Source organism: Adiantum capillus-veneris, chromosome 11 (genome assembly GCF_014529385.1).
Source record: "Adiantum capillus-veneris isolate H3 chromosome 11, ASM1452938v2, whole genome shotgun sequence".
NCBI classification, from domain to species: Eukaryota; Viridiplantae; Streptophyta; class Polypodiopsida; order Polypodiales; family Pteridaceae; genus Adiantum; species Adiantum capillus-veneris.
Genome location: NC_140941.1, coordinates 98,459,585 through 98,474,695, shown reverse-complemented (window position 1 = coordinate 98,474,695; position 15,111 = coordinate 98,459,585). Strand labels below are relative to the sequence as shown.

The 15,111-nt window shown below is 39.9% G+C and overlaps 1 protein-coding gene across 2 annotated transcripts in view; it reads right to left on the bottom strand.

Moving 5' to 3' along the window:
• Window positions 1-14,368: 14,368 nt before the first annotated feature.
• Window positions 14,369-15,111, bottom strand: part of LOC147447714 (uncharacterized) — a 43,610-nt gene continuing 42,867 nt past the window's right edge. The window contains exons 3-4 of one of the 2 annotated variants that reach the window (XM_086523426.1): window positions 14,824-14,919; window positions 14,369-14,715 (exon numbers count right to left, since the gene is read on the bottom strand). In XM_086523426.1, coding sequence (XP_086379552.1) covers window positions 14,680-14,715; window positions 14,824-14,919 — 132 coding nt within the window. In that variant the 3' untranslated portion in view covers window positions 14,369-14,679. The remainder of the gene's footprint in view (window positions 14,716-14,823; window positions 14,920-15,111) is intronic. The other variant, XM_086523427.1, reaches the window with a different exon arrangement.

Genomic DNA, 15,111 nt, shown 5'->3' with positions numbered 1-15,111 from the left:
GATAGAGCTCTTGCACTTTGCACTCCACACAATGAGAGAGAGTGTGTGTTTGTGTGGGAGAGTATACCCCCCTCTCTTGCTTGGTCCACCTCTCTCTCTCTCTCTCTCTCTCTCTCTCTCTCTCTCTCTCTCTCTCTCTCTCTCTCTCTCTCTCTTTTGTATTATTTAATTATATCATTTAGACATGTGTCCTCTTTTTTCTTTTTGAGAGAAAGAACTTAATTATTTATTTTTATGCATTTAAATTCTCATCAGGCCCCTTTAAAGCCTATCCAGTAGAATTCAAGCACATCACGAGGACCCAAATGGGGAAAATCTTAGCATGTGTCTTTTATGCTTCTTAAGTCATTTGGTTTGAATTGAACACTTCAAGCACTTAGTCAATTAAGCATGGAAACTATTTATGCCTCTTGAGAGTTTATTTTGAATTAAACACTTCAAGAAACTTAGTCATTTAAGCATGAGAATCACCTCAAGCTTGGGCAAGGTTCCCCACAAACACTTTAAGCACTTTAGTTAGCAAACCGACAAGCACCTCATGCTTGGGTAGGATTCCCACCTCAAGGTCAATCTTAGCTTGCCTAAGGTCAAAGGACTTTTTAACACTAACTTTTGAAGGTCTTTAATGAAGTTAACCCTAAGGTCTTTTAAGCTCCATTAGATGCACGTTGCTCTTTGATAGACTATCTCCTTTTGGACCCCTATTTAGATGTAACCATCTCTCTTGGTCTCTTGCTGAGGTAAATCTAGAAGCACTTATTGCACATTGCTCTTTGGTAGACCGTCTCCTTTTGGACCCCTATTGAGATGCAACCACTTCTCCTTTTGGTCCCCTGTTGAGATAGGTCTAGAAACACATATCTATATCTTAACTCTTGTTTCCCTTTTATCTTCCCATATTAAATGGTCAGTTTAATATGAGAAATCATTTGGTAAAGTTAAATATATATTTTATGGCATTACCTCTAACATAGTCGTCCTTGACTATGAGATAGAGAGGATAAAGCCTAATCATTAGTCCATATTTCTTAGCGGGTAGAAGATCCCTTTTTTCCCTACGACATCAATCCAAAATGGATGAGTAATCCATTTTGTGCTTGAGAAACTTAGATGCTGCAAGCATGTTTGCTCTTTAGTCCATATCATACTTCCTAAGTAGACTGACAAGTTCTACTTGGTGTTTAGGATATGTCATCACCACAAACATGATCTTAAGCATGCATACTTCTAAAATTTTGTGCACAATAAAAGAAAGAGAATGAGTCTTATAAGACAAAAACATTTTTCATTTAAAATGCATTTTCATTTGCTTACTCTAGTGTAGCATTGTAACCATTGACAAGGTTCATATTATCCTTAAGCTAGGTTCCTTGCATCCCTCTAGCATCTTTAAAGGATAATTCTTAAACTTAACAAATATCATTGGATAATCTTACCGTTTCTTAGTACCTTGTCTTCTTGTCGAAAAATCGATTCGGGCTGTAACACTTCTTGATCTTCGATCTCTAGCGGTCCTCCATCATTGGTTCTTTTGGTGGCTCTCCTTTGTAAGGCTTGAGTAGGCTCACATGGTTAGCATTGTGAATGAGCTAATGGTTGGAAAAAATTAACTAATAAGCCATCTCATTGATTGGCTTAAAAATTTTAAAAGAAAGCACCATAGTATCTTTTGGCTAGTTTAGCATAATACTCTTGGTGGCTCGTAGGATTCTTGCCCGTTGTATGCCTTAGATGAGCCTTGAGAAACTTTAGCAAGATCCAATCATTTTTCTTAAAGGCTAAGGCTCTTTTGTGCTTATTAGCAGTAGCAACCCTTTTTGCCTTTGTTGTGAGATGGATATAACCTTTTTAATCTTTGGAAAAGATTCTTGTAAGTCTCGGCTATATTCATCAGCAGCGAAGATCTTCCCATATACTTTGAATAGTAAGGGACTTTTGGATCTTCCCTCTTTAACCTCGAAAGGTGCTTTCCCCATGGAAGTATGTACAATGTCATTGTACGCATACTCCATAAGAGGTAGGTACTTCTCTCATTGAGAACGTTGATCTACTTCCATGACATAGGCTTTTAGTAGATTCAAGAATCGTTAGATTAGTTATTTCACTTTGGTCATCCGTTTGTGGATGATAGGCTGAAAGAGAAATTTAATCTACTTCTTAGATTCTCAAAGAGACCCTTGTAGAAATTGATGGTCATTCTAGGATCTTTGTCTGACATTATGGATGTTGCAAGCCATGATACTTGAGATCTAAAGAGGGTTTCCGTTTGATGTGCTTTAATAATCTTTTTGAAATTCATAGAGTGTGTTTTTTTGCTAAGCATGTTGACTGAAACAATCCAAGTTGCTTCCCTCGATCAAATTTCAATTTTTGGTATACCACGCATTTTGAAACATACTCTTTTATGTTTACTTTTCATGGTAGACCAACAGAGATACATTTCTACTTCTCAAATAGTAGATTATGGAATCCCTCTTTGCCTCGCATAAGGAGAAGCATGGGATTCATACATGACTTTCTTATTGTATTGGTGAGTAACACGTAGCCTATTGCAGTTTGGAAGATAGCCATCCTTCAAGGTGAATGGTTCTTTTTTTTCTTCCCTAATGCAAAGGCTATAATTACCTACTTAAAGTCTTGGTTAGCAGCATACTCATCTATTATAAAAGATAGATCATTATGAGTTGCTATGGACACCACATTTACCCTTGGCCGTTGTGAAAGTGCATCGACCACTTGATTGTGCTTGCCAGCAATGTGAGCAATATGAAATTAATTTGCGAAAGATAATTTGCCCACCTCATTTGTTTGTCAAAGAGCTTGGTTTGCGTCATGAAGTTCTTGAGGTTTTGTGATCCATTCGTAGGATGAATGGAGCACCCAAGAGATAGTGCTTCCATGTGTCTAGGGCATGTAGAACAGCTAAAAGCTCTTTTTTGTATATGCCCAAGACCCGTTCATTGGCATTGAGCCTTCGGCTCTCATATGCTATGGCATGCCCTTCTTGAAGAAAAACTGCTCCAAGGCAATCACCACAAGCATCACATTGGACCTCAAATGGCTTTGAGAGACCCGGAAGCATAAGGACTAGTTGAGAGTAAGGTTCTCTTTGAGCTTGTCAAAAGCATTTTTCTCCTTAGTAGTCCATGAATACTTAACATTCTTCCTTGTTAAGTCATGAAATGGTTCTGCTATTTGAGAGAATTTTGCTATGAAGCGTATATAGTATGCACACATACCAATAAAGCTTCTTAGCTCATGTAGATTCCTTGGATTAGGCCATACTTTTATTACCTCCAAATTTGATGGATTCATACATATACCATCTTGAGAGATAATGTGAGACCTAAATATTGAATCTCTTGTAGGAAAAATTCACTTTTCTTTTGATTAATGAAAAGCTTATTCTCTCTCACAACTTAAAATATTATCTGGAGGTGTCACTTGTAGGCCGTTGTGAGTTGACATACTCGGCCATTTCTTCAGGGAATACCACACAAAATTGTTGCTTTTGTTCGGCAAAGTCTATCCTTTGAAAGACTGTAGCTTTGAGATGTAATCCCAAAACTTGTCTACATATTTGTGGATAGACTCGTTAAAGAGCAGCTTCAAGCTCCGCCATTTGGTAAGCACTTTTTCCTTTGCATTGCTTGCAAGGAATTGCTTCATGATGGGGACTCGTAGAGTCTTCCATGTCTTGCCATTGCCACAAAGGCTAGCCCACCATTGACGAGCAGATTTCTGGAAGTGTATAGCTACATGGTGTAGCTTGGAGGAGTCCGTGAAGCCCTCGTCTCCAAAGGCCGCATCAAATTGTTGGATGAAGGCCAATACTTTGTCTACGGCACCAAAGGTGCCATCATAGGTGAGAAAAGAGATACACTTTCCTCCCTCTTTGAACTTCTTGATCTTTTGTGATCTTCGCCATGAAGGGTATGATTTGCGACGCCCTCTCCTCTTGTATTCTCTAGGAGAATAGCCATAGCTTTTATCGGAAGAGGAGGAAGGTGAAGAAGAAGGAGAAGAGGGTGACCTCTTTCTTGGCTTTTTTCTTCCTTTGTTTCCTCTCTTTCCTTTCGGAGTGACAAGGAGAAGGACTATGGGTTGACCGTTTCCTCTTGGGAGGAGTTGGCGATAGTCTAGACCGCCGTCTTCATGGAGCCACATCTTTAGAGGAGCTTAGGGATTCACTCCTTTCTCATTATTTGGAATCCTCCTCTCTTATGGGAGTCCAAAAGCAATGCCCAAAAAAGCTGCCAATGTAAATCGTGAAAATCCGTACAACTGACACGTCATCAGTCAGTGCATGACGCAAAAATCTATACAGCCTGCCACATCAACAGCGAGCGTATTGTTTGGAAATCTGCCATGTCATCAACAACTACGTAATTTTTGAAAATCTGTTACTGCTTCTTCTGTTGCTTTTGCTTCTTCTAGGGTTTAGGCCCCTCGGCCGCCGGTAGGTTCGTTCTTTAGTAGGTCGATACGTTCAACAGTTTGTTACAAAAATCATCCTCCACCAAGGTTTTCTACTCAACTCAAAGATATACAAACTACAAAAAATGTTGCAACGCCTTCGATAGTGGGATTGAGAGAGAACGTGGAGACATATCAAACATACAGCACACCTCAAGGGATGGCTCATGGATCTTTGCCAAATGGTTATACACTTTATTAGGAACCACACCATCCATTATAAACCTCAACTCAAATGCGTGTGCCTAGAAATACGAGAGTGAAAATTGATGAAGACCTAGAGGAAAAGCATCTATTGGTCAATAAATCCAGTGTGAGATTCATCAAAACCTACAAAGACATGAGAGTTTTAACCAATTACAGTCATGAGGGCTTGTATAGGTTCACAAATTGGGATAAACATAGCTTCTACAAGTGTGTAATATTCAATGCTAGAGAGTTGACAGACCATAAGAACCTCTATGCATTCACGTATACAAATGCCCAAGGGGTGCAAGTTTTGATGGTAGAAAAGTATGGAAGAGAGTAAAAATGTGTTGATCCAATTGATCTAGAAAGATATACATACAAGGTTACTCCACTCTCTACGTACTTTCAATCGAGTGTGAGTGCACAAGTGATCTTTGAGACCAAGACACAAGGAGTTGAGACTCAATCTATAGAAAGAAAAGGATTTCATGAGTCAACTGAATATACACATGTTCTAGAGACTAAAGCTATGGGGTCAATAGGACCACAATTTGGCAATAGATTTATAAAAACAATGTCAGAGCATATATCAAAGAGGATACCACCAGGATTTTCTCCAAGATGAGAAGAGAGACTGAGAGACGTCTTAGTAAGAGACCCCGAATTGGTTACATTGGTAATTGAACCATGACAAATGAGAACATGTCAAGTGGCCAAATGTGTCAAGACAAAGTACAATGTGTTGGGGTATAAAGCCCAATGTGGTCGCCCAGGTAAGTGGGCGGGCCGCCAGGTATGTACACATATTCTTTTGTAAAAACCTAATAAGAACTCACTATGCTCTACACATTACAGTAGAGCAAGTTCACCATATCGTCGTGCTCTTCTTCTCGCACTCTCTCTCGCGTCGCACTTCCGCTCGTACTCCTTCAACTGGTATCAGAGCTCAGATCAAGGCTCGGGGCAGCACTGCAGGAGGCTAGAGTCACCAGCTCAGATTGGAGTGAAATTCGACAGGCGAAGACACGGCCCCAAATCTCGTGGGCAAGCCTTAGGGATCGGTGTTGTTAGAATTTCATTCTGAGGTCATCTTGGCCACCTTTCGGCTTCGACAAAGGTCTGCGCAGGCCATTTTCGACTACGTGGTCTCGACGGGTGCAGATCCGACTCTGCAAATTTGGGGTTTTCGGCCTACGACTGCAGGTGTTGAGAATATCGACACTCCCAGAGTGCTGATTTGTGGTTGTCTACACATTGAAGGACGGCTCACAGTTCTTGGAGGCGTGTCACATACGACACGGACGCATCTACACACAGACTGTAGGCGACATCCACTAGTTCATCAGGTAGCTTGTGTTTGCTGCTTGATATTCCAGATTTCATCCTGACATTGCAGGTACTTCCACATGGGATGTATTGTCAGAGATGATGTATGTCTGTTGAGGGTTTGCTGGCTGTGAGTCACGCAGCAAACAACCGCCGCAGCGGTTACAACATACAGTGGGAAATTTGTGGATGTATGACTTTGTGGGAAGTCTATGTATTGTCAGATTTACTGCAGCCTTTGTTGAGGGTCGAGTGAGGTTTTATTGAGCTGGGGGATTCTCGAATGTTGAGATCCTTTCGGTGATACAGGTCTTGGAGCGATCCCTCGAGCACCCTTAGATAGGCAGCTAGGATGTATTGACTGTGAGTTAGACAGTTAGGATTGCATCTTTGCTTTACTGCCGTTGAGGCATTGTCGCAGTCTATGCTTACAAGACAGTGACAAGACAGTCAGAGACAGTATAGGTGCAGGACAGGTTTACCCACAGCTTACAGTGTTAGAGAGACAGTGGTTTTTTGAGCTGTTTTTTGGTCTGTTTTTAGTACACCAGAGCCATTTTACAAAGGAGACTCTGCCAAAATTTCTGCAGAATCTGAAGCTTTCTTGGTTCATTTGACAGGTTGATATTGGTTCAGAGGTCAGTTTACAGGGGAAACTCTGCCGAATTTTTCCCAGGAAAGTAAACTACTGTGAAGCGTAGCTATGGCTAGATCACAGGACACTGCTCTTTACAATATCAAGAAGCTGGATGGAACCAATTTCCCATTGTGGAAGAAGCAGATTTGGCACGTGTTGGTACAAAAGAAGCAGATAAAACCTATAAAGCTCAAGGGGATAAAACCAGAAGATATGGACGAAGATGAATGGAGCGAAATGGATGAATTGGCACTTTCTACCATTATGCTGACTTTGCCAGAAAGTGTTTACTTCAATGTAGCAGACGAGATGTCGGCTTATCAAGCATGGTTAAAGCTGAGTGATCTTTATGAGAAGCAGAGTGCAGCTTCACAGGTATACTGGCTTAAGAAGCTTGTTGATTTGAAGATGAAAGAAGGGACACCTATGTCCAATCGAGATGTTCAATTGAAGTTTCAGAATGGCTCTTCTTTCACGCTGAAGAATGTGAGACATGTTCTCGCAATTACAAAGAGCTTGATCAGCAGAGGTTTACTTGATGATGTTGGCTACGTCACCACTTTTGGATAGAACATGTGGAAGATATCCAAGGTTTCTATGACAGTAGCACATGGAGTAAAGTCTGGAGGACTTTACATGATTTATGTATCAAATGTCTCTTAAAATGTAATCAATGTAACGGAGCAGCCGAACGTTTCTTTGTGGCATAGCCGGTTAGGACATATGTCCAAGAAGGGAATGGAAATCTTGTCTCGTTCTGTTATTTGCCTGGATTTTCATTTAATGATTTTGAATTCTGTGAACATTGTCTGTATGGTAAGCAAACATAGCAGCCACATAAGCATAGAAGCAGTAGAAGAGATACACAGTTGGCACTTGTTCATAGTGATTTGTGTGGACCTATGCCTAACCTATCTCTAGGGGGAGCTTCTTACTTTATGACATTTATAGATGATTACTCGAGGAAAGTATGGGTTTACTTTCTCAAGCACAAGGATGAAGCGTTTAGTGTTTTCAAAACGTTTGTGACACTTGTGGAGAATCAGAGTGGCAAGAAGCCTAAATGCTTACGCAATGAAAATGGTGGAGAGTATGTTTCAAAGGCCTTTCAGGACTTTTGTGAGTCAAAAGGTATAAAACGTGAACTTACTGCTCCTTACAATCCTCCTCAAAATGGTGTTGCTGAGAGGATGAATAGGACCATACAAGAGAAGGTCAGAAGTATGTTGTCTAATGCACAGCTGCCAAATGGGTTTTGGGCTGAAGCTGTATCAACAGCTGTTCATCTTGTAAATAGATCTCCTAGCAAGGTTTTGCAGAAGGATTCAGTGCCAGAGATGGTATGGTCAGGCAAAATTCCCTCATACAAGCATCTCAGAGTCTTTGGCTGTGAGGCATATACTCACGTTCCAAAGGAATTTAGGAACAAACTTGAGCCAAAAAGTAGAAAGTGCATCTTTCTAAGCTATGGTAATTCTGGTGAGATGGGGTACAGACTTTGGGATCCCGAATCCAGAAAGGTTGTCCGTAGCAATGATGTTCACTTTAATGAATCCAAATATTATTCTAAACCAGAGAGGGTTGAGGAGATTAGAAGAGTTGTCTTCCAAGAAGATGGACCTACACGTGCAAGACAAAATGTCAGGGCTCAAGAGGAGCAAGGATAGGATAGAGTGGAACCACAGGTTGTGGCTGAGACTGAGCCACCTATTGTGCGTAGATCTAGACGTGTCACGCGACCTCTTGATAGGTTTGTTCCATCTATGAACTATGTCATGTTGACTGATTGCAATGAGCCTTCATGATACAAGGAAGCAATGCAAATGAAGGACTCCGGGAATTGGCAATTGGCCATGCAGTCAGAGGTGACAGCTCTGCATAAAAACAAGACATGGAAGCTAGTTAAATTACCACAGGGCAAAAAGGCTCTACCTTGTAAATGGGTTTACAGGTATAAGATCACCGCTCATGATAGTCAGCCAAAGTACAAAGCAAGGCTTGTTGCCAAGGGCTTTAAGCAAGAACAAGGCATTGACTTTGATGAAGTCTTCTCTCCCGTGGTCAAGATGACTACATTGAGATGCTTTCTTGCATTGGTTGCCATATTAGATTTGGTGTTGCACCAAATGGATGTCAAGACAGCGTTCTTGCATGGTGATTTAGATGTGGAAATTTACATGCAGCAGCCAGAAGGGTTTGTTGAGAAAGGCAAGGAAGATTGGGTATGCCAGTTGTTAAAGAGTCTTTATGGCTTAAAACAATCACCGAGGGCATGGTACCATAAATTCCACAAGTTTATGCTTTCTCAATGCTACAAACGTAGTGAGTTCGATCACTGTCTATATACAAAGAAGGCTAAGGATGGTAGTTGGCTGATCCTTATTTTGTATGTGGATGACATGTTGATTGTTGGCAAGCACTTGGAAGAAATTTCAGCTTTGAATTCAAAGATGGCAAAATCGTTTGACATGAAAGACATGGGTAAGGCAAGTCATATACTTGGTATGCGCATTGAGAGAGACAGATCAAAGAAGTTGATTTGGTTATCTCAAACAGAGTATATTGACAAGGTTTTGCAACGTTTCAACATGGAGAAGGGAAAGGCACTGAGTGTTCCATTGCCACCATATGTGAAACTTAGCAAGCAAGATTGTCCTGTGTCTGAGGAAGAACGGGCTGAAATGGATAAGATTCCATATGCGTTTGCAGTGGGTAGTTTGATGTATGCAATGATTGCTACTCACCCATACATTGCATTTGCAGTGGGAGTAGTAAGTCGATACGTGTCAAACCCAGGCAAGAAACATTGGGAGGCAGTCAAAGGAATATTGAGATACCTGAAAGCTACAAAGAGTATGCGTATATGCTATGGGAGTCCGGAGCTAAGTGTAAAGGGTTTTACAGACTCAGATTATGCAGGTGACTTAGACAATCGAAGGTCTACGTCAGGGTATGTCTTTACATTGGCTGGTGGAGCAGTATCATGGCGTTCTAGATTACAAGATTGTGTTACTCAGTCTACTACAGAGGCTGAATATGTTGCAGCATCAGAGGCATGCAAAGAATCAATTTGGCTTAATCGACTAGTAACAGATTTGGGAATCAAAGAAGAGATGCATGTGTTATATTGTGATAGTCAAAGTGCTATACAATTGGCTCGCAATCCAGTTTATCACTCAAAGACAAAGCATGTGGATGTGAAGTATCATTTCATCAGGTAAATGCTCGAGGATAAGCAACTTCAGCTTGTCAAAGTTCACACCATAGAAAATCCTGCTGATCTACTTACAAAAGGACTTCCCTCAGAGAGCTTTGCGCATTTTCGCAAGCAGTTAGGTGTAGGGTAGTACATCACTTCTCTACATCTCTTGTATATTAGCTTGTATAGTAGCTTCTCTCACACTTAAAGTACCACATTGGACTTTAAGTGGGAGGTTGTTGGGGTATAAAGCCCAATGTGGTCGTCCAGGTAAGTGGGCGGGCCGCCAGGTATGTACACATATTCTTTTGTAAAAACCTAATAAGAACTCACTATGCTCTACACATTACAGTAGAGCGAGTTCACCATATCGTCGTGCTCTTCTTCTCGCACTCTCTCTCGCGTCGCACTTTTGCTCGTGCTCCTTCACAATGGGTCGGGGGATTCGTACACACGTGTCACTATTTAAACAAGTGTTAAGGGTTGAACAAGTATTCAATTTTCATGCATAATATGAGGGATTCGGTTTAACCTTGGAAGAGATAGCATTGACTTGATTCCAACCACGGAACCTAAAGTCTTTTTCAAACAATGAACAACTCTTGCAAGAACTTTCAAAGGAGTTCTCAAAAAGGGAGATCAAGCACAACATGATGTCAGAGATCTATGCTTTTAAACAAAGAGAGAATGATAAAGTGAAGAAAGCTTTGCTTTGCTTCAAAGAGTACATAGAGAGAGGTCATATGAGAGAGTCGGCACAAGATGAGAGACTATGAGTTCTCTTTATAGAGGGCTTGAGGAATGAGACTCTCAACAAGGACCTGCATTTGAAAGCATACACAACGTTTGACCAAGTCACTAAAGAAGCTTTATATCTAGTTGACAATTGTAAGGCATACAGAGAGATAACAAAATATGTTTAAAAATGTGACTAGTAGTGTCTCTTCTACAACAAGTAAATCCACATTGAAGCGGAACGTCCAAACTACAACCATGCCAAACATTGATCGTTTGGCTGAAGAAGTGGTAAGGAGAATGAACCACAGCTACAGATAGAACCCAAATGTACGACAATAAAAAATGAGAAGGTGATACTTGTGGAGGGAAACATCTCAGTCCATGGTGTAAGGCTCAGCTGAGACTGCAACGCATGCTTGGACAACAGCCACCTCTTTTGAAAAATAGTAGAGTAGTAGTCAAGTACACTCAACGATTTGAACCACATGAGAGCCAAGCATTGGTAATGACTTCTTTGTATTACAACAAGCCTAGAGTTACGTACAAAATGATGCCAGAGAGTATCTCTTATTCTACATAACGCTATCCTTTAGGACAAAGTTTAGAATTGATTACACAACCATCGTATGTGCCACAATCCCTGAGAAATCATTATTCTATGAACGAGAACACATTAATGTTCATAGACAACCTTTAGGATAGAGTTTACAATTGATTACACAACCATCGTATGTGCCACAATCCGTGAGAAATCATTATTCTATGAACGAGAACACATTAATGTTCAAGGACAATCAAGAGTATGGATCGAAAACTATTCTTACCACGCAAGAAAAATCATCAAATGTACCACCAACTATGCAATAAGTAGGACCATGCTACGAGTGTGGAGATGATCATTGGACAAGCAGTTGTCCACACAAGGGTGAACGTAAAGAGATTTTTGGATTCTATGATGAATGTGGAATCACTCATGTTCTTCAAGACTCTCCCAAAAATCTTGCTAACAAGGGGAAAGTAGCAATGAGTGTTGTAGGAGTAATACCCTCTTCAAGCTGATCTGAGAAAAAACCTATGGCTCCTATAAATGTAGTGACAAGAGCTCAAGCTCAAGAAGCTACCAAAGACAAACCTATCAAGGACGAACACAACTACATGTTCAAACAAAAATTGAGAGCTTATCAGTGAGGACTCAAAGAAAACCTTAGAAGACTAAACAAGACAAATGAAAGCAAAAAGGTTAAAAGAGAAAACAGCCTTAGAAACCGAGCTACAATAAACCAAAGAGCAACAAAACCAAGAAAAGGAAAACAAGGAACAAACAAAGAAAGAAAAATCGTATAAGATATCATCAGGAGAATCAGTGTGGATAGACAAAATCCTGGAGCTATTAGACTCTATGTTGAAGGCATTTGAAGCTAGATTAAAAACCAATCGACTTTAGAATACAGAAAGTTGACCTATCCACATCCTGAGGTCAAAAAATAGAGACTAGAAATGTGCAAAATGCTCATAGATACAACTCAAGCTCTAATGGAGCCAGAAAAACTATACATCCCTAAACATGAATTTATAATCCCCGAAAAGGACAAAAAAATTAAGCACAAGCAGACTGAAACAAATGACCACATGAAACCAGAGATAGAAACACCATTAGACACAAGGGTACTGGTGAATACTACGGATGACTCAAAGTCATAAGTGATGATACCAATTCTTGAAGTGGAAGAGCCATGGCTACAAGCCTTATGAGAAACAATAAGGAATGAGAAGCATGGAAGTGCAACTTTTGAGTCTGCACAAGCATCACGATCAACATGGATCATGAGTTTTACCCAAGAGAAATACAATCTCTATATGGTGATGCTCGGTTTATAGCATTTGAAGAGAGCAGACCACACTCTCTACAGACTCTACCATCATACCTAGGAGAACACGAAACAAACTTGGAAGTTAGAGTGGTATCATCTTAATGAAAAGCCACACCAAAAATGATGGATACAAAAAGTTTACACAAACTAATGTCAACTCCTATAATGCACAATTACTCTCGCAAAGTTGTTGAAAATCAAACCATCCATGGAAAGAAAGTGGGCAAAAATCTAACCAAGATGAGATTGAAAATTCCTCCTCAAGATATTCCCTTAGATGATCAAATGGATAAAATGACACAAGAGAAACTTAATGCAAAACAAATGACTACCTTACCATTGGAGCACAAAGGAGTCAAAACAATGGTCACACTTGATAGTGGGGTTGGAGTGGCCATTGTCACTAAAGAAATATTGGAAAAATGAAAAAAATCGACTCTTAGAAAAAACAGAATGAAGCTACAACTGGCAAATGGTTATGTAGAGAGACCTATGGGTATGCTAGAATAAATAGTTGTAGCATCTTGTGAGATAGAATACGAACATACATTGCAATAGTAGATTTTGACAAGAGCAACAACTTTGATGTCATTTTGTAACATCCATTCATGAGACAACTTAAAATGGTTCAAAATTGAGACTATGACCACATCTACTTAAGGCACAAGGAGATTATCACGTGGATTAACATGAAAAACCAAAGCTACCAAGATGTCAATCAAACTCCTGTAGAGGAATTTGACTTAGCAACGACTGCAAACTAAAGCACATCTTCGGATGTGTGAGCTTCAAAATGTGGAAGTTTAACCAAAGAGGACTGTATCCTAGAGGAGGAACCATTTCTTGAGGATATATTTGAGTCATTTGGATGGAAACAAATCTTGGCTTCTCTACATGTATACATAAATAAAATAACGCCTATAAAGTTTTGTGATGAGCAAGGCTATGACATAGCTCCCTGTTTTATGATAAAGGTGATGAAGAAAGCTAATAAAAATTGTGAGTATGATAGTAGAAAAGGTGGGACAAACAACTGTCGTGAATCATGATGCAAAAGCACAAACGAAAGAAGACACGTAACCACAAAATGTCATCATTGACATACCTAAAGAATGAACAATAGTTGTTTCAAAGAAGTCAATTCTAAAAAATACACAACTGAAAGTAGATGAAGAAGCAGTTTTTCCAAGTTCCACATCAGATGTTCAAGATGTTCAAGAGAAGGGAAAAACATTGATTATCTTCTACAATGATCAATTTCAATGTACGTGAAGAAACAAGACTCAAAATTACCTGTTCAACAATGATGCTACAAAGAATCTATTGTCTTATGGCACTTGGATAATGATGAAAAAGTGTACACAGGTTCTAAAACGCAAATTCCTAGTGTTGGCAATGGCAAAAGACATACTCAAGTTGAGTTTTGGGGAGTTCAAGGACACTGCCTGTACACCATGCCGTTGGCAAAATATATGTAGACTTTTGAAGAGACTAGCTTCTAATGGTATTTTGGGGGCAGCCAAACATTACATGCCATAGTACTGGATCCTACGCTTGGATAGATTACATCCCAACTAGAGTCTAAACATATCTGAGAAACCAAGCTGGGCTACACCCTTCAGTAAAAATATTTTAGCACCTAGAAATGCTAGTCATCCTCACATAAAACCCCTTGCCAAGATTCTGCAAAAATGGGATCAAAGCCCGCAAGTAGACACAAACTTCCCAGCAGGAAAAGGTTTCCTTCGCCAATATCCTCTCAAAATGGTCCAAGGACCTGAACTTTCAGATTTGCAGAACAAATAATAATCTTCATGTAGTCTTCCATCATGCAGAAATTCCTTACGTTGCTTAGTAGACTCAAAGAATGAAACTGACACTTGTTTGTACTAATGAACTCATGCTCATTTGAAACCTTATGTACATGAAATAAAGAGCAAAAAGGTTGAATTCGCTTTAAACATACGCTTCAAAGTCAGAATTTATATCAGAACCGCAGATTAAAAGGACCCGTCCAGACAGCACATTTTCTCATACGCTTATCCTCAACGTCCTTTTTAAAAAAAGGCATCCTACATGAAGATGAGTAACCTGGTAAACAACCTAATGATGTTTTTTACTTGCACTAGTAAGTTGGTCTTTCTCCATCCCTAACATCAACCCTCACCCTCCATGCATTTGTGCCAAAACTGATCTTCCATATTATTCCTGCCTCTTTTGAGGAATTTTCAATGAGCTGACACCTAATGTGAAGCCTTGACCTGCATCGGCACCACCACCTGGCATTAACATCAAAGATTGAAGGAAGCAAGCACATCACAGTTTATTGCTAATGTGCATCAAACTTGAAAAGAGCTGCATTTTGCAATTGTCCTTTTATAACTAACCTCCTCTTTCGCTGGAGGCTTGTCTGTGAAAAAGGAAATTCCTTTATATACACTATAACCAAGGAGACCCCACCCAGCAAGAGAAACCAGCACAAACTGCAGATTAAAACATCAGCATGAGTTTCACAAATAAATAGTGGAGGTCAGAAGTTCTAATCAAGACTAACATAATTCAACAACATACAACATGGATTACTGGTGCGCATCTAAACACTTTTCATGATTTCAGAAACAGCTACTTAAAGATCATGCCAGGATCCTACGCTAGACATCCTAATTTACAATCAA